The sequence below is a fragment of the Phragmites australis genome, chromosome 1 (genome assembly GCF_958298935.1).
Source record: "Phragmites australis chromosome 1, lpPhrAust1.1, whole genome shotgun sequence".
Taxonomy (NCBI): Eukaryota; Viridiplantae; Streptophyta; class Magnoliopsida; order Poales; family Poaceae; genus Phragmites; species Phragmites australis.
The window spans coordinates 56,158,016-56,177,589 of record NC_084921.1 but is presented as its reverse complement, the minus strand read 5'-3'; the positions used below and the strand labels follow the sequence as shown (position 1 = coordinate 56,177,589).

The 19,574-nt window shown below is 45.6% G+C and overlaps 4 protein-coding genes and 1 long non-coding RNA gene across 6 annotated transcripts; 3 read left to right on the top strand and 2 right to left on the bottom strand.

The window, feature by feature from the left end:
* The first annotated feature begins 3,636 nt into the window (after window positions 1-3,636).
* On the top strand, window positions 3,637-4,716 carry LOC133886590 (protein SOSEKI 5-like). The gene is made up of 3 exons (XM_062326294.1): window positions 3,637-3,869; window positions 3,971-4,280; window positions 4,360-4,716. Exons 1-3 carry the CDS (start codon window positions 3,637-3,639, stop codon window positions 4,714-4,716), a joined length of 900 nt encoding a protein of 299 aa, XP_062182278.1.
* Window positions 4,717-8,566: 3,850 nt separating this feature from the next.
* On the top strand, window positions 8,567-9,077 carry LOC133929853 (uncharacterized). The gene is made up of 2 exons (XM_062376615.1): window positions 8,567-8,711; window positions 8,813-9,077. The coding sequence occupies exons 1-2, from the start codon at window positions 8,634-8,636 to the stop codon at window positions 8,936-8,938; spliced, it is 204 nt and encodes a 67-aa protein (XP_062232599.1). The 5' UTR covers window positions 8,567-8,633; the 3' UTR covers window positions 8,939-9,077.
* Window positions 9,078-9,809: 732 nt separating this feature from the next.
* Window positions 9,810-13,579, bottom strand: LOC133929864 (uncharacterized). The gene is made up of 4 exons (XR_009911665.1): window positions 12,861-13,579; window positions 12,298-12,408; window positions 12,104-12,179; window positions 9,810-9,952 (listed from the first exon to the last, which is right to left on the bottom strand). It is a non-coding gene; the product is annotated as an uncharacterized LOC133929864 (long non-coding RNA).
* LOC133929842 (soluble inorganic pyrophosphatase 4-like) lies at window positions 9,829-11,694 on the top strand. Its single transcript, XM_062376604.1, has 7 exons — window positions 9,829-9,978; window positions 10,123-10,188; window positions 10,257-10,364; window positions 10,573-10,638; window positions 10,721-10,841; window positions 11,213-11,294; window positions 11,405-11,694. Exons 1-7 carry the CDS (start codon window positions 9,829-9,831, stop codon window positions 11,445-11,447), a joined length of 636 nt encoding a protein of 211 aa, XP_062232588.1. The 3' UTR covers window positions 11,448-11,694.
* Window positions 13,580-14,838: 1,259 nt separating the features above from the next.
* Window positions 14,839-17,492, bottom strand: LOC133929827 (E3 ubiquitin-protein ligase XB3-like). Of its 2 annotated transcripts, XR_009911663.1 has the most exons (6): window positions 17,099-17,492; window positions 16,952-17,011; window positions 16,747-16,818; window positions 16,375-16,637; window positions 15,456-16,281; window positions 14,839-14,972 (listed from the first exon to the last, which is right to left on the bottom strand). XR_009911663.1 is itself a non-coding variant. In XM_062376591.1 (5 exons), the coding sequence occupies exons 1-5, from the start codon at window positions 17,270-17,272 to the stop codon at window positions 15,528-15,530; spliced, it is 1,323 nt and encodes a 440-aa protein (XP_062232575.1). In that variant the 5' UTR covers window positions 17,273-17,491; the 3' UTR covers window positions 15,005-15,527. The 2 variants fall into 2 exon arrangements, 1 of the variants encoding a protein (XP_062232575.1); XM_062376591.1 differs by lacking the exon at window positions 14,839-14,972 and having other exon boundaries at window positions 15,005-16,281; window positions 17,099-17,491.
* Window positions 17,493-19,574: the final 2,082 nt, after the last annotated feature.

Genomic DNA, 19,574 nt, shown 5'->3' with positions numbered 1-19,574 from the left:
ACCAACGCTTGGGTCACTTTGGCAGCCAGTCCCTCTCCAATCTTCGCGTCAGCAATGCTATTTCTTTAGCTTCCAATAAATCGGCATAATCCATTTGTCATGCGTGCTAGCTCGGACGACATGTTCGTCTTCCCTTTGCAGAGTTTGTTTAACGCACTAGTAGAGCTTTTGAATTAATCTATTTTGATCTTTGGACATCTCATGTCATCAATATATCTTATTACAAGTATTATTTAGTATTGCTTGATGATTTTACTCATTATTCTTGGACTTTTTCTCTCAAATTAAAATTCGATACTATGCCTGCTTAAAAAATTTCATACCTATGTTACTAATCAATTCCACAACACAATTCAAAGCATTGAATGTGACAACAGCCGTGAGTTCAACAACCATACTGCCCATACCTCCCTCCTCGCCTACGGCATCCGCCTTTGACTCTGGTGCCCCCACACTTCTCAACAGAACGGAAAAGTCGAGCACGCCATCCGCACCACCAATAACGTTCTACACCCTGCTTTTCCAAGTGCATGTCCCACCCTTCTATTGGGCCAAAGCTCTACACACCACCACATATCTCCTAAATTGTCATCATACAAAAACCCTTCACTTTTCCATGCCATACCAAGCACTGTTTAGTCAACCCCCCCCCCCCCCATATATGATCATCTCCGAGTCTTTGATTGTCGTTACTATCCCAACCTCTCTGCCACTATGACACACAAGCTTACTCCTCACTCCATTGAACGTGTCTTCCTTGGTTACCCAGAAAATCACAAAGGCCATCGTTGCTTAAACCTCGTCACTCATCGCATCATCTTATCTCTTACAAATAGAATTAGAGTTAGAAATAAACTATGTTTGTACCTTATACTATATATAGATCTCAAGGCTCAATGAATAATCTAAGCCCGAGATTATTCTCCTGCCTCCAATCTTTTAGGTGAACAAGTGGGTGTGGCATCCGCGACGATCAACCTTTTAGTTAATAAACATTTCCAATGTTTCTACATGAGCCTTTCCATTTCCAGCTAGCTGGCTATTAGTTGTGTGGGTATCGTAAGCTGAAGGAATATTATACATCAAGCTAGCTTGTCGGAAATTAAAGAATATATTCGTTTGGAAATAATGGATGCACGTACGGTTTCGTGATACGGATTTCCGATCCTCCTTGTTTGCTTTGCTTTTGGTGATATCAACTAGGTAGGCACTTGGGGGTTTAGGGATGAAAATCCTAAACAATCAACTTCGTTTTAACTACAGAGACTAGCTAGTTAGTAATCCAATGTATTTCAGTGGAGAATCGTATTCATATTCATATCATATGTACGGAACAGTGCAGGTTCTGGGCCCTTTGGCTCTAAGCCATGGGTTGCCTTGATAATGTAAGTAGCATAAAGATCCCTGTAACACAAAATAACTATCAACTCTCTTTTAATATCATTTATTGCATTAACAATAAAATAACTATCTACTCTCTTTTAATATCATTTATTGCATAGGAAATGAAACTTGCATCAGAAAGAAATTAACTATGAAGGTGTAAGATTGAAAAGCTTGGATTAAAATTACTTTGAAACCGTAGAATGTCATATATTTTGAATATTGTTGAAAAGATTAAAGCGTCATCTATTTTGATGACGAAGGTAGTGAGAAAGAAAATGGAATTCAAGTATACAAACAGTTTTCACTTGTTAAGTAGGAGTACACCCAATCTCTCTGTCTCTCTCTGTATATCCTTCCGTTCCCTTCCAAGCTAGCTACTGTATGTAGTAGATCGATCCTAGAGAAGTGAAGGAAATAGATTTGCTGGGCCCAATAAAAGATCCTGGCCCATTTAAAGATCAGGCTCGCAAATCAATTTTACACCAGCACAAGTGTTGTGCTCTGCTCTGGTCCTTGAGATAAATGAGCATGAGTTGGGGCATTCTTCTCTTTGCTTTGGGGCATTTTCGATTGATTCAGCTAACTCAGGTTACTGGCGCTGCATGCATGCTCATCTCTGGTACGTATATATGCATGCTGCATCTGTATGTATGTCTAGGGGCATTTTCGATCGATCACGGTGGCGCTGAATGAAAGAGAACGAGTCAGAAGACAAATGACCTGCTTGCTCTTTGTCGGCCCATTGGCATCGTCGTTAGGTATATGGCCGGATTCATCATATCGATTGATCAGGGTGCATGCCATATCATATGCAGCTCGATCGACCTAGCGATTAAACAAAGGGCGCAGCATGTAGTCTGTGAATTGAATGATCAATGCGCGCATGCATATGCATTTCGGTGCATGCTTGCAGCAATTATTTTGGACACTAGTACAGCTACCTAGCTGCTTGTTTGTCGACACGACAACAGTTGCAACAATTTGATGCATCCATAAGCATAAGCAACAGCACAGGAGCCTCCAGTCAGACGTACCTCACGTCATGCTGGACCGGATGCTTCGATTGCAATGCTGCATGATAAAGAGACATATATATTTAGATCCAAATCCATTTGTTCTCTCTAGTAAACACATTTTAGAGCCTGCTTATTTTAGCTGTAGATTATGAAAACCAGCTTATAGATGGTAAATTATAAAAAGCTGAATTATGAAAAATAGATTGTAAAAATTAGATTGTACAATCTGCAGAAGCTGTTGAAAGGTAGATTGCTAGATTGTTACAATCTGTAAACTGAATTATACAATCCAGCTTTTAACATCTAATCTGTTTGTTTCAGCTTGCAGATTGTGATCACAATCTATAATATGCAAGCTGAAACAAACCGATACTTAGCTAATCAACAACATTCTATAGCTAGTTAGCAGTAAATCCTTTGCCTAGATAAATGATCCACTTGTTCCATTATTCTTAAAATTAATACTCTAGTTGAAAAGTAACATGGACTTAATTTGGGTTGTGCTAAAATTATTTGTTGCTCCTGCTCCTATTTGGTGGCTGCCTACTAATTAGACTTAGAGGAGCAACTGGGAGGTAGTAATAGCAAGCAAAAGCATGCATGCATAGAGATCAGATGCATTGCTGCTGGGCTGTCAGCCACGTGTTCGACTAGTCGCCTTAATTTGACTCCTTCGTTGACTAAGACTAACCGCGTGGATCGATGATATATCGGGCCCACCATGTCGTGACAGATCCAGATGAAATAAGATTGTTTACAGCAACCATCTGGGTAAGCTGGAGGAAGCTAGGGAAGCGGTTGTTGGGCGCAAATTAAGTCAAACTAAAAAAGCAAATTACTTCCTAGCCTAGCAGTAGCAGAGTAGTAGTAGTAGTAGTATACTGTAGCTTGCATTCATACCGTCCCCGGCCCGTTGAAAGAGTCAGATTCAGATGGATGAGCAGGCAAGTTGCCCTTGTTTGAACCGAATCCGCCGCATCAGCAGCTTGGCGTCATCACAATGCAACTTGCTTCCACTGTTCCACACCCCAGCCCCAGCCCCAGCCCCAGCTCTATAAATTAAATCCATGGCGGCCGGCATTGCAGTTGCAGTTGCAGGCACCGTCCGCCGCATCCACAGTCCAACACGTACGTGGTTGGGCAGCACTAGCTAGCTAGAGTGGCAATGGCAAGCTCGGCCTCTTCCCAAACAGCAACAGCACGAGGAGGAAGGTGGGGGAGCCCCGAGCGCACCATGGTGTGGACGGAGCCCAAGCGGAGCAACAAGAGCAGGCGGAAGGTGGCGGTGGTGTACTACCTCTGCCACCGCAACGGCCACCTGGAGCAGCCCCACTTGTTGGAGATGGAGGTCGCCCTGTCTGCCCACGGTGCTGGTGGCCTCTACCTCCGACTCCGAGATTTCACGGCCCGTCTCAACATGGTCCGCGGCAACGCCATTGCCAACATCTACTCCTGGTCCTCCAAGAGGTACTCACGCACATTAATTAATTCTCTTCTTGGCTTAGTTCTTGGCTTAGTTATTGCTTGTAGAATCCTCAATCCGTCCGTCCATGTTCACTCTTCATTAGGAGCTACAAGAACGGGTTCGTGTGGCACGACCTGACGGAGGACGACCTCATCCACCCCGCGCACGGCAACGAGTACGTCCTCAAGGGCTCCCAGCTCCTCCACCTCCCCCATCAGCCGCCCGCGACCTGCTCCTCCTCCAGCCAGGAGAAGGAGACCACCACCAGCAGCAGCAGCAACTGGAGTTCCTTCGACCTGGTAGCCGACGGGGCCACGCAGACAGAGATCTCGCCGCCGCCGCCATCCTCCAGCAGCCCCGACACCCTGGTGACGCTCAGCAACAACGACGTCGCGCCCCAACCCCAATGCGAGGTGCGTACGTCGTCTGTTTCTCCATCCGAGAAAATTAAAAGTTGCATGTCGTGTACTAGCTAACGCAATGGAAACGTAGGTGGCGGACAGGGAGGTGGCCGTGATCGCCGGCGGGAGGATGCGCACGTCGTCGGTGCTGATGCAGCTCATCTCCTGCGGATCCATCACCGTCAAGGACGGCCTCCACCTCAGCTGTCACAGTAGTAACAAGGGGAAGGAGGTGGACAAGATGTCAGGCGGCGGCATGGGCATGGGCATGGGCATGGAGCGGGACTATTTCAGTGGGAGCCTCATCGAGACCAAGAAGAGCAGCGGCGATGCCGCTCTCAAGAGGTCATCCTCGTACAACGCCCACAGGGGGACGACGAGGAGGGAGGTGAACATCTCTGCAGTGTCTGATGCCGTGCTTGGAGTTGGAGTTGAAGCGAGTCGTTGACGCCCGGCTTAATTGCTTTCTGAGTATGTACTGTATTACTCTAGTGGAGTACCTAGAGTAGTTGGAGTAGTATATTCTTCCTTTATTCGTCAGGGAGCTGGTAGTACGTGCTGACCAGCTTCACTCATTCCTCCACTCGTCACATGCATGTGACTCTAGTACCGTACGGACTACGTGTGTAAGCAAGACGAGGCCGATCGATGGAGGTGTCGGATTGACTTTGCGTCCACTACCCAACCTTACCAACCTCGTGCCATGTCCCTCTTTTTCTTTCTTACCTGTACCAAATTCTGTTGACCCTTGGTCTTTATCCCTGCCTGTTTTTTTTTTTAATGCATTTCATATTCACATAGTAGTAGTAGTCGTCGTCTGTCTATTTCGTTTTCTCATCAAATCATTTTTATGCTTCTTGTAAACAATAGCAAGAGCCTCTGTCAACCGAATGTTAAATGCAAAGATGCCAAACATCCAATGATTCATAATTTAGCTTACCTCTCTGTTCACCTGCCTCGCAAAAAACAGTAAATACCTTGAATCGGTTCTCCAAGTCTTTTGTGACAAATCTCATAACTGGTATTCTTGTTGTCCGGAGTGCCGAGCGACCAGTGGACACTCGAGTATCTCTTCCATAGTGTTGCCCAGGACAAGCAAGATGAAAAAGGTTGTAACACAGCAGCCTACGAACCAAAGAGACCTTGCTTGGTAAGAAATTTCAGGCTTAAAATTATTAATCAAATCCACTCTATGCACAGATCACCAACTAATCAGTGAAGGCCACAGAGCATATTATAACCCATCTGTAACGGGGGAAGCAGAAACAGAACACAGGTAGGAGGAGCTTAGCTCACAATGTGAATACATAGAAATAAAAACATTGATGTTATGATCTATGCCAAAGACAGAACTCAAAAGAGGACCAAATTACCTGACATAATAAGAGGATTACATGAGATTGCTAGCTCCTTTTTTACTCTTTATAGCACAAATACATACACTGGTAAGCAACTTAGTTCATATACACAAGGATCAACGATGGATAAACTGTGCAAGAAAAAGCGATAATCTGCACTCAGAAAAAAAGCTGAGACCGCTGCAGCATTCTTTTCAGTTGTATTGAGGACTGAATATAATGCCTCCAGATCCGCAAAATTTGCCTCATAAACTGAAAGATAATAAAACCACATTGGAATGCTTATACGTAGAATACATGCAACCACAAATGATACGAAAAGGAAGGCTCATGTGTGTACTATAGTGGTGCAGTGCAAACGGGAAAACCAGCCTTCACTTGAAGGCTGGCAGGTAGTGTTTGGATCAAAAACACAAACAGTCAAACATCATTCCAATATTACAACTAAGATGACCCAGAGGAATTGCTTATGGTAAAATTGCGTTTTAAAAGACTAAATGGCTAAAAAATACTCAAGGGAAAAAAAAAGGAAGTAAAAAATGACTAATTGGTCTGTTCTATGGAGATCAACTGGAAGCCTGGGAGGCTGGGACAAAGCATTCCTGTACATAGGCACTAAAAGCAGGGCATATTCCTATCGGTGCATAGATATTTTAATGCGCGGCAAATATTCCATATGCAAACCATACACTTGGTGCAACAGTTAAACTATGCTGGTACAACTACTAAATCAGTATAAAAACTACTGAACATGCTGAGAAGGCAGTCGATGAGTGATCCATCAACCTTTAAAATTATAATTCTAATATGGGTAGATAATGAAATTCGAAGAGCACTTTTTTAGACAATAAATAATTATGTATTTCCCCTGTTTTCTTTTACTTCACAACTATGCCAGAAATTTCTTTCTTTTCAGGATCAATTGAGCTTGCAACTGAAATTTTACATTACAATATTTGTTTATGGGACTAATCTAGAAAACTTTATAGCAATAAGTTCACAACTTTGCCAGAAATTTCTTTCTTTTCTGCATCAATTGAGCTAGCAACTGAAATTTTACATTACAAGATTTGTTTATGGGACTAACCTAGAAAACTTGACAGCAATAAGTTAAGTTGGTGTAAGTAATGCGCATTCATAGCAAGCAGGCAAGAACTATGTAGCATACCACGTACTTGAAATCAGCCCCAGATTGCATGTCAGTTTCTACTGTCAAATCCCAGTTTAGAAACAAGCTTTAGGCTCAATTCAAACAAACTTTAACACTTGAACTCCCTTCTATTTCTTCATAATAAGTGTATCAAAAATATGCAGCTCTGAGCAAGCTATAGGAGCCTATAATTGCTAGGGTTCAGGAAACCAATGTCTACAAGAGGTGCAGGCCAAACATGGGCCAATAATTTTCTCCATTTTGTCAGCCACCACCTAGCAAAAAATGTAGCACTGGACAGGGAAAAAACACCGCACTTTAATTGAACTTGAACGATAAAAGTCAATGTAGCCACTAGCACAGCTTGCATTTCCTTCTCGGATTGTTTAACTACACGGAACAGCAATGATAAGGAAGAAGAAGCAGATTACACACCAATCTCACGACTGCAAGGTTCCTAACAGTGGGCTAGGATCGTCATATCAAGGGGGCATACTGTGGGTGCCAATAACAGTTAAGCAAATGGAAATGAGCACCACTGATCCATCCAGCAGTGGCACACGAGATCACTGGGAGCTGACACCGTCACACAGTACAATTAAAAACTGAACAGAGAAGGAGCCAATTCTTAATGAAACTACTAGCTGTTGATTTCAATTGTAGTTCTAACCCCTACCACACAGCAGCTACCTCCCCATTCACTGGTAGAATAGACCAAAGTCTGGGTTGTAGTGAAAATGGGAAGAAACTAAAATGTTGACCTGCATAACAAAATTAAATAGTGCTCTACCTACAAATTCCTCATCTTTGATGCCAAACTTCCTTGTGCATCCTTGAATGGAAAGAGGTAAAAAAAAATGAAGAAATGGAAATGAGTTGTGTCATCAATCTTTTATAGGACAATCGAAACCAAGTAGGCAAGCACTAATCAGAAAAAGAAAAAACAGTTCAAAGTGACAGGTCCTAATCACCAAAGAACGGAAGCACTATCATAAAAATAGAAATACATATTTGAACTTTGTGACCTATCTTTGGTAATGCATCCAAGTATCCTTATAGGTTAGATAAATATTAATACAGTTTTTTAAACCTATTTGGATTTGCATACTGACATCTCAGGTCATGTAAAAACAGTGGCCAACAAAACCCTGTGACTCAGTAGTTGGACAAACAACTTGAGGCTTTCATCAAATAGCCTATATGGCATATAACCAAACACACACACAGGGCACAAGTAATGCACACCATTAGCTTCGCATTATACATCAATAGTAATACTAATACCACAGCAAAGACATTTTGTTTTGAAACAAGAAGCCATTAGAATTTACTGAGGGTGAGGAAGAGGCGTGGTGGCTTAGGGTTCCACGGTGGTGCCTAATGCATCCATGCCTGGGCATTTCATCAAACATCTTGAGGGCACAACATATTCAAGCGTGGATCATACAACACATCCAATCTTACATGGAAAGGAGCAAATCACAAAGCAACACATAGTGGGGAAGTTGGAGCTTAGATGCAGATGCAAGAAACCCAGTACGCCAGTCAGCCGCCGTGAGAGCTGGCCGTGGGAGAGCCGCCCCATAAGATGCCGTGGGGTTTACTGTTACACCGGGATGGAGATGGACTGCAGGTTGATTTGTGGGAAATTCGAGGGTGTTTCCGAAACAGAACAAGGGCGTGTGGCATGGCAGGATCTGGACGGGGGCGACGCGGAACGGACGGCCAAAAAAAGCCGGGTGACGCAGGAATGAGGAGGGGTTTCGGTTTCGATTGGGCCTGGCCTGCAAAGAAACAAGAGAACCCTAGTGCAGGCGAGGTGAGGGAGAAGCAATTGCGCTTCTGCTTCTAGGGAGGATGGCGGTGGAGAAGCTGGTGAAGGAGAAGCGCTTCTGGTTGGCCTCCGCCCTCGTCGCATGGGCAGCCGCGCTCCAGGTTTGGACTGCTTCCTCTTCTTCTTTCTTTCTTTCTTTCGTTCTTTCATCCAGCAAGCAGTTGAATTGAATGAATCCCACCAGATTGTTGCCTACTTTTAGGGGCACATGATGTGGATGCAGCGCCAGGACGCCTTCAAGCACAAGTTCGGCGGCCTTGACGACGACGACGACGACCTTGCAGCCACCACCAACCTCACCGCCGACGCCTCTTCTTCTCCTCCTTAGAATCTTAGATCCAACCCTTTTTCCCATCTCATCTGTGGGAGCTTAATTTGTAGCACTCAGTACTCCTGCGGTGTTAATTAATTGCAGTAACAAGTTGTAACAGTACAGCCATCAAGTCAAGTTGAACACTGCACTGCTATCCTCTCCTCCTCCTCCTCCTCAGATGAGATCTGGATGATACTCTACTGTTGTGTTCCTCCACCCATCATGCATCTGGGTGCCGGCAATACATATTTAGGAGTACTACCTCCCTTGTTAAGAACATATTCATTTGAAAATAAATATTCTCCATTACAAATAGATGACAAATCTTAATATTTTTTATATTAGTGATCACAGTTTATAAAGTTTGAACACACACAGTCATCTATCTATTTGAACTGTCTTGTGTATTTATAAATCAAATTCATTTGGTTGACACTTTTCCTTTTATTTTGAGTCAGTCACATATTATATTAGTAGTAGCTAGTGTAGTGTACTAGGCAGGCAGCAGCTTCGTTGTGGCTTGAGAAGGAAATTGATCCTCCTGCAGTCTGCTTGAATTGATTCGATTCAACAAGGGCAAGTGCCCTGCCCTGCCCTGTAGGCTAGTGCAAGGACTCCCAAAAGTACCGAGTCACAACGAACACGTCTGATCTGACTTGGAAAAGAAAAAGTCCAAGAAAATGCAAAGTCTCATCTGACGTGGTAAAATACTAAAAAGTCAGCACCGACGAAACAATGGACCTCTCTCTGCTCTTATCTTTCGGCTTCGTTCCCTTCCCGAATCCCTCCCTCGCTCGCTCTTCTCTTCTCGTCTCTCTTCTTTATAAGCCAAGGCACGGCACGGCATACCATCCCTCTTCTCTTCTCTTCTCTTCTCCAACAGCTGAGCTTGCTTCTTGTGATCGATGGCTCACCATCTCCAAGTCGCAAACAAGCCCCAAAAGGGGCCTGCTCTCAATGAGAGGATACTCTCATCCATGTGCAGGAGGTCTATTGCCGCACACCCCTGGCATGATCTTGAGATAGGCCCTGGTGCACCAACCATATTCAACTGTGTAAGACATAATGTTTGCTTCATTACATTTCAACTGACTATTTTACTATTGTTTTCTTTCATCATGGTGTTGTTATGCCACAAGCATTTGCGGATAACACAAACACAATCTCTCAAAAAACTGATGGCTGATTTTACTTTACAGGTCATAGAAATACCTAGGGGCAGCAAGGTCAAGTATGAACTTGACAAGAAAACTGGCTTGATAAAAGTAAGCTGTGGCACAATCTTTCAAAAATAGTGTTTTTCCATCTTTCTGAGCATTCTGTGTTTTTCCAGGTGGACCGTGTGCTTTACTCATCAGTTGTCTATCCTCACAACTATGGATTCATTCCTCGCACACTATGTGATGATGGTGACCCTTTGGATGTGCTGGTTATAATGCAGGTATTCCGTTTCATTTCCTTGCCGCATAGCTATAGCTATACTACAATGCAAGCTTTTAGTCCAGTTATACCAGAAAACCACAGCCCTTTTTTACTCGACCCATTCCTCTACTCTGTCAGATTAAAACCAATGTGACCTCTACCACAAGTTATCTTCTTTCAATTACTTCCCGCTTATTAAGCGATGTCATCCATGTATTTTAAAACAGGAGCCAGTGATCCCAGGCTGCTTGCTTCGGGCAAAGGCCATTGGTCTCATGCCTATGATTGATCAGGTCAGTTTCCTACTCCAGTCTGCTAGTGCAGTGCAGTTCGGAACGAACGGAAGATTCTGAAGCTACATTGTTTTTTTATCAGGGAGAGGCAGATGACAAGATAATTGCAGTTTGTGCTGATGATCCCGAGTACAGGCATTACAATGATATCAAGGAGCTCCCTCCCCATCGCTTAGCTGAAATCAGGCGTTTCTTTGAGGACTGTATCCTTTCTATTCCTGTTTATGTCTTTGTTCAGCTTGCTAACACGCATACAAATCAAATTATCCGTAGAATTATACTAACATAAGACTCTAGCTTTTCAGGGAAAGAAACTCTGCTACCTATCATCACCTATATTCAGCATTTTATAGATGTCAGGTCCATATTTTTCGGGTGTTTTTGGTTGTGTTTTTATATCGATACATAGTAACTGTAGCTCTTGCAACAGTTGGCTGATTTTTTTTTTTTTTTTTTTTTATTCCTCAGATCTAGGGGACAAGTTGGCTGATTTATGAGTTCTGGTGAGTTGGTATATGCACTAGACAGCACTCTATCTTTTAGATTACCTATTTTCTTTAACTGGGGAAATCAGACAAAAAGAATGAGAACAAAGAGGTGGCTGTGAATGACTTCCTGCCTGCTAGTGCTGCTTCCGAGGCCATACGCCATTCCATGTGAGTTTTGATTCTCGATTATGATTGTCAGTTCATGGTGAAACATGAGCAGCTAGCTAACTATCTAAGTGATGCGCGTGGAGCTCACATGGTATGGTTTTGTGTTACAGGGATCTTTATGCTACTTACATTATCGAGGGCCTGAGAAGATAGGGTGCTTGATGATCTGGTGCTTTGTCACTAGCTGGATGATGTTGATGAAAAAATGTGGAGACGTTACAAGAAAATGCATTTCTTGTTTCATTTGACTTATATACAATTAGTATACTAGTCGTGAGCTACAGATCACCTAAAGCCTTGAAGGCGGAACGGATGTTATTCTTTTTCCAGCTCCTATGTTAATATGAATAAATGATTGAGCAAAATATGAGATTTTACATGTTATATCTTTGCATTTTTTTAAGATATACACCTGTCATGTTTTCTGTTGATATATTTGTCCAAAATAAGTATGGGTGTTGCCTGATCAGTGAATGGCCTAATGTCATCTTCAATGTTGCAAATAAGGACATGAAATTGTTTCGTAAACTAGTGTTCATGCTAGTCTAAGAGGGAGGGAGGAATCACTTATATGTGTTTCTGCCCGTGGAAGTGTTCTTTTGATCTTCTCCATTTTCAGAAGTCGGAACAATTCAGGGACTGTTAAACTGATAAATCAGCAGACGTATGCAGTAGGGTCGGCTGAAATGAACATATGCAGTACACATGAGATGGACATTCAAAACTACAAAAACCACATAACACATGCCCAGGCCTCCAATTGTCATCCCAAGTTCCCAGCACAACAAATGATAGTGATGAATAAGTACCTTACACATCTGAAGCAGAAGTGTAAGATCATCCACTGTTTGCGTAGTGCACCCGAATGTTCCTTTCATCAAGCACCTGAACAATTATCATGTGGAAATTTGTGTTAGCAAAACGAAGGCAAGTGCAGTGAGCAGTTCTTAATATTCTGAAGGAACTTGACTTCTAATATATCTAGGAAGACAGTGAAGCACACCTGCCTCACCGTTCATCTTCTGAAATGCGGCAGCAGCTTCATTTCCTGAAGAAAACTTGACAAAACCATATCCTTCTGACTTCCCCGTGGTTGGATGGCATATAACCATCACTGGCATATACATTGAAGAATTAGAGGACGATTTCTAATCCACACAAAATACAGATCCAAACACCTATCTAACAGAATCAATGTGAACACCTTCGGTAACATCACCGTATTGAGAGAAAGCATCCTTCAAAGCTGTTTCATTAGTATCTTAATAAAGACCCGCAGGTTGGTACAAGAAACAGCATGCAGCAATCAGCATCGGGCACACATCAAATTTAACTAGTACTATAAACCATCGCTAGAGCCTAGACTTGCATATCTAATTTAAACTATCAAGAAGCCCATCTTTCCCAGTAGAACGGAGATGAAATCACCAGATTTGGAACATAAAAATGCAGCAGGGAACACCAAATTCAGGACATCCGAATTTCACCAGGTGAGATAATGCCATTGCGTTTGACAGTAGCAGGCAAGAAAGCAAGCAGGATGAGAGAGGGTGCAGATAATCTTACCACCGACGAACAATTTGGAGCTGCATGAAGAGGACGCGGTGGTCCGATTAAACAGCTCCCCAAAGAGAATCGCAGCATTCGACGGCTTCCCTCCTCCCATTATCCTCTTCTCCCTCTCCGACTCCGGGCAACCAGATCTGGTCTCCGAATCGAATCTTGCCGGCGGCTCCGACTGCCTCCTCGCCGTCCTCTCTCCTCCCCAACATCCTCGTCGTCGCTGCCCCTGAGGCGGCGGCGTGCGCACCGGTCACGATGTCTCCGGTGCTGGGCGCGTCCCTCGCCTTCTCCTTCGGCGACCCCCTCAGCCTCCTGCTCCCACCGCCTCAAGCATTCCTCTTCCTGTTCTTGGCATCCCCAAGTCTTCTCCTCCTAACCCCCTTCCCTATCTACTACGTACTTAATTACTACTACAGTAGTATCTATCTGCTCATCCCCTCCCTTACCTATCTCTCCTTGCCTCATTTGCACTCTCCTGCTGTCCCCGCCCATCAGTGCGGATTCATCTCATCCTCTTTCCATCCATCGGTTTACTCCTATACTGGTCACTGTACGATTCCACTGAGGTAACCATGGCCGTTCTCAGTTAATCTCGGCATATCAGACCTGCAAGGGTCTTGCTATTGCATGACTAATTCTCGTTATCTGTCTTGTCTGTAAGATTTTTACAGAAAGAGTGAAATCTGCACAGTTCCGACCAGCAAATGCGCGCTTCAAGGAATACTAGTCTAGTAGCTTCTGAGTACTATACAGCATGATGAACTGTCTTTAGCCACACCTGTCTTAAGATTTCCTTTTGATAGTGTAGCTGTAGAAGCACCACTCGAGATTTAATAACATCTATGAAATGCCATACATATATTTGGTTTTCCATGGTTTGCTTGACGCTGCTGATATCTCTATTCAGTATTGGACTGGAGGGGTGTTACCACCCATGTCTTTCATGGACACTCTTGATGCAATGTACTAGTTCCCTAATATCTTTGCATGATACATTCAGTTGGCCAAACTACTTGGTTGTGAATTTAACCATGCTTGCAAGTTCGTTGTAAATTCTGTACTACCAAGTAGTGGCACTCCCAATGCTTTCTATGACTCATACGAACTTGTTCTTTTCACAGCCACGGCCTTCCATTACCCTGTTACCACTATGTCATGATTTTTTCTGCGAATATCCCTGCAACCCGACATGCTACAATAAGGTTCTTGATGAGCCCTACAAGGAAGACTGACACTGTTGTCTGTTGTAGAATTCTGGTGATTTTAAGCGCAATTCATTCTCCACGAGTTCATATTTGATCAACTGAATGTGATCATTAGCTCAGCTTTGATTCAGGCCTGTACTTGAGACCTGTTCAAATATAAGAACATTTATAGAAAAATACCTTATTTCCATGTTTATGTCTTCACAAAATGAGTGTTGGTATGGTATGTATAACCTGACAGTGACCCATCCTTGTCCTTGAAACAGGGGAAGCCCTCATTTTCTTTGCAAAAGGTAAGGCTTACAAGGTACAAGTTCCCGTGCACTAGACCTGTGGAAGCGTTCGTTGGTTTCCAGTGTGAATCGGCGAGCACGTATGATGACCATTGGTGCAATCCTTGGTCTCCCTGAATTGATAGGTGTGGTATGCTCTTCTGTCTAAGCACGCAGTTACAATCGCGTTGAAGTTTGAACAATTGAACTTCATTGTGCAGCTGGAGACCGCACTGAGGAAAGAGACAGACAGACACTTTATAATTAGTATATCTCCCGTAAATATAGGTGCACTTGTCATTTAGAAACTGGAACACTGACTTGGTCATTGCATGACCTATGTGATGTGATCCTATCCAAGCGCAGACTGGAGAAGGATCATGGATGCCTTTTTCCATGCGCAGAATAAAACGGGAGCACCCCTTGAGCCCTTGTTTCTTGACCGGTCTTGCTCATTTGACAGGACAGGAGGTACCAATCACAATCGTAGGCTTGCCTGGTCTCTTTCAAATCCTGGTGTGGGTACTGGGAGCCAACAATGGCGTTTTTGATATTGTTGCATCAGGTGAGGTGAGGTGAGGTGAGGTGAGGTCAGGTGCAGGACGGAAATGAGCACTTGGATGAGAGCAGCCGTGCATCTGCATCAAGTGAAGTCGCAGTCCATCCCCCGCCTCATAAACATTCCCCGTGACCAACAAATTGGGATTACAGGTGTGGCAACTCGATCAGCTCACATGCCAATGCCATGGATGGGCAATGCCTCGATCGTCTCTATGCATGCATGCATGCATACATACATACATTCATGATTCATCACGAGTGATACTGATACCCCTTTCTTGTGATGCCTGGCGACACAACACAAGAAGCCCACTTGGCCGTGACCTCAGTTCCATCTTGCACATGAAGCTAGCTTGCTTGCTTTCTTTCTTTGCAACGACCAAGCAAGGGAAGGAAGGGGCTCTATAATACTCGTGACTATTACAAACATGGCAATCCAAGAATAATGACTATTAGCAATTCGACGCAATCCCTATCTTACAGTATTTATCTATAGGACGACAGAACATCAAAAAATGACGGCATGCATGCATGCATCCAGATGCAGTTTAATTTGTTACACATGATGCATGTCAGTTATGTTAGGAAGAAATACGTATGTGCAGTGCAGTGCAGTTGGCACATGAATATGTTCATGTTGAGGCTTGCTTGTCCATCAGGATGAGGTCCTTGAAGCTGTGGGCGGGCAACCTTCCCGAGGCACGGCCACGGGCCATCTTGTTGGACAAGGGCCGCATCCCCATGAGCCCCTCGAAGCTGCTGCTTCCCTCGCTCCGCCGAGACCGCCTGCGGGCATCATCCTTGCTGCTGTCATGCTCACTAGTACTAGTCTTGGCCACCGCCACCAGCAGCCGGGTGATGCTGCTGCGGCAGAACGGGCAGGCCGGCGGCTGCAGGGCGAGGGTCGTCGGGTTGGGCTTGCTGTGGCAGCACAGCGCCAGCGTGCACGGCGCGCACATCTGGTGCCCGCACTCCTGCACCTCGATGCTGCACGCCTGCTCGAAGCAGATGCTGCACAGCTCCTCCTCCTCCTCCTCCTCCTCCTCGTGCGCAGGAGGGGAAGGTGGGCGGTTGTACTTGGTGCCCTTGAGGATCCGCTTCTCCCTCTCCCTGTTGGCCTCCACCAGAGCCGCCTCCAGGAGAGCCTTCGCCTCAGGGTCGAGCTCGCTGATGAACTTGAGCGGGGACGGCCACACCATCGGCTCCGCCGCCGCCGGGTTCAGCAGAGCCGCGCACGCTCCGTGGCGCCGCTTCAGCGCGACCGCGTAGGCGATCCTCCCCGCGGAGTCCCTTTGGAGGCGATCACCTCCCCAGGCGAGGAGCTCCCGGATGCAGTCCAAGCTACCGCCGCGGGCAGCCAAATGCAGCGCTGTGCTCCCGGGGAAGCTGTCAGAGAGAAACATGATTTTGCTTGCTGCAACAAACGACAGGTGCCAAATCATGGGACGGATTGCCCTGCTCTTCTCATGGATTATTTACCCGTAGGAGACGGTTGCAGCGGAGACGATCGCGCCCTTCTCCAGCAGCAGGTGGACGCACTCCGGCCGCCCCTGCCTCGCCGCCAGGTGCAGCGGCGTCGCCCCGTGTTCGTCCCTCACGTTCACGAACCGCGCGAATCCCCATGAGCCGGCCACCGGCGTCGCCTGCGCGGCGGAGAGGACGGCTTGGAGGCAGTCGGCGTGGCCGTAGTAGGCCGCCTGGTGGAGGCACGTTCTCGCGTGCACCGAATCAAACATCAAGATCTGATGCCCGGAAATTAAAATCCATCACCACAGCAGAGAGCAGACACACAAGATGAGTAATCGGCCGGCGTCCATGGCATGGTGCAGAGAATACAAGAATTGAACTCACATTTGCGCCGGCCTCAAGGAGCCTGAGCACGCAGTCGATCTTGCCATGCATGGCCGCCAGCATCAACGGAGTCTGAGACGAAAAAAGATGACATCTTTAGCTTTTACGCGGCAAAACAGAAGAGGAGTGTTTTGTTTTTCAAAAAAGAAAAAGAAAAGAGAAACGAGCTGGTCTAAGAGCGAAATTTGAAGAAGGATTGGGTCACCAGCTTGTTCCGATTGAGCACGTCCGGGTGCGCCCCGCGATCCAAGAACATGGAGAGCACCTGGAATGTTGTGAAGAAAGCAAAGATTAATTGAGATAAACAAGAGGAAGCAAAGATTAATTGGACACAGTGGCGCGGCTGGCAGACCTGGAGCTGGCCATTGGCCGCAGCGACGTGGAGCACGGAGAGGCGGTCGTAGATGGTGGTGCGGTGGGCGAGCGCGGGGTCGGCAGCGAGGAGGGCGTCGAGGTCGCCGACCTGCGCTGCGCGGAAGAAGTCGTGCTCGTCGCCGTCGCGGCTGCAGCTGAGGCCGTGTCCCATCGCGTGCGCGGCTGGACTTGGCTATTAGTCCTCCCGCTTCGGCTCCGGCTCCGGCTCCGGCGGGTGGTTGGGTTGTCGGGCGTGGGTGGGGGCGCGTAGGAGTGCTACGTCCCAGTTCCGATCCAACCCAACTACCCAAGTGAAGCGGGGAAGAAGAGAGGGAGGAATAGAGTATGCGGCCATGCCTTTTTATCATGCATGGCATGGTCCGGTCGCTGCTGCTTCTCTCTCTCTATCTTTGGATTTGGATCTTTTCTTCCATGCATCCTCCTCGGCATTTTTCTTATGGAGTAATCAATTTATTTTAATTTAATCCATCCTACCAGGAGTACTTTATTATTCTCGTTTACCTTAATTGACTTTTGTGTGATAGAAAAATAAATTCGAGGTGATAATGAGCCAAAATACATGTCAGGTTACACAGACAAAACTACATTTCCTTTTCTTACCTGTTTTTGTAAGTTCCGTAGGAGCTAGATGCGAGAGAATCGAAGATAACAAAAATGAAAAGTTAAACTTTTGGAATTCCTTCTGCAAATGATCCAGTGATGGTTTTCTATTTAAGAAGTTTGACTAGTAGGTGTCGGCGGCTTCTGGTTTTAGACGAGGGATCGCCCGCGTCGGCGCATACTCCACCTACCTAAGTACGCGGCCTGCTTAATTATAGTATTTATTTAGGAATTAATCTATCCTAGCTGCACGCCGCATGCACTTCGTCGATCCATCGTTCCTCATTACTACCTTTGTTTTACGGGATTGCTATATTTTAGCTGGGCAATTTGGAGCCTTCTCACCCGAATTTTTCTCTTTCTCCTCTTCATCCTATCCTTATCTTCTCTGTATTCGATGAACCCGAATTCTTCATCTCCGACGAGATCTGTCCCGATCTACTCCCTCTTTGATGAGCTCCAATGAGGTCAAGAGATTAGGGTTTTAGATTTCAGGGTCAGGGTTCGGAGTCCTTGGGCTTAGAAAGAGTTGCTAGGGAGAGAGATCGATTCGACGCAGAAGACGGTTGGTGGGTGGTACGGCGAGACTACAAGGGCGCCGTCGGCCAGGGTGGTCAAGTACACTTGGTGGGGAGGGTCAGCAGCGGGGGTGTCAAAACGATAGATTTAGTGAGGGAGCGAGCGATGGAGGTGGATCCGACGGCGAGGATCCGTTAGAGACATAGCACGAGGGTGGGGCGGGGCGAGCTCGATGATGTCTGGTGAGATTGAACAGAGGCGGCGGGTTGGTGAGATCGAGCGGAGAAGGAAGAATAAAAGAATGAGGGATCGAGTGGGTGGTGAGATAAAAGGAGAAAGATCGGATGATCCAAAATTCGAATGAGATTTGAGCCTAAATCATCCGGGCAAGAGGTAGATAGAGTCTTGCTTTAGCCTCTAAAGTACTCTCGTGTTTGACATGTTTATTTCTCTTAATTGCTCATATTTCTAGCACGCTATTTAATCATATTTCAACTTTCGATAACTTTAATTAGAGACACTTTTGTAAAACAACATCAAAATTTGACGACATCTATTTATTTGAGAAATAAACATATCAAAATCTATCTATTTGAGAAAAAAGAACGGAGTGAGTATATATTATCTTCCAGGATGTGTGGGATACAAATGAAGCAACATTAGTTTAGTTTCGTGATCACCAGACCGATCGATCGATCGAATGTAACACGCATGCATGTGAGGCAGGAGGATCTACTACTTGGCAAAGATCGACTACTTGCCATGTGGGGCAGGAGGATCTATATACAGATACAGTTGTACGTGCTAGTTCTAGGTAACAACTACACACACACAAGCTAGCTAGTTTTGTAGTACTCCCTCCGGTCAAGTTTACATGTTGTTTTCGACATTTTGATCAAATTAAGTAACATCCTTTTAACTATTTTACCCTCTCGTCTCACTATTCTCACCCGCGCCTTACGCATCAGACACACTGTAATCCACCACCGCTACCTCCATTCACCCGTCATTGCCGCCCCCACCGCCTCAACCACTGTCGGTGATATAGGAACTAGGGGTGCCCGAGTCCCGAGACCAGGACAGCAAATGCCACGTGGCGCCTTCCCGAACAGTGGTCCCCGAGTACCTGTAGTTCCCCTGAAGACCCGAGAAGAGATATATCCGGGAGAGGGCGCTCGTGGCTATAAACAGTAGTCCCCAAGCACCCAGAGTTCCCCGAGGACCTGAGAAACCCCTTGCCGGTGGATCCAGCAAGGACTCAACGGTGAGGTATCAATTGGTGAGAAGCTCAATGCTGCATTTAAGAGGGAGCGTGGCCTGTCACTTCCAACCAC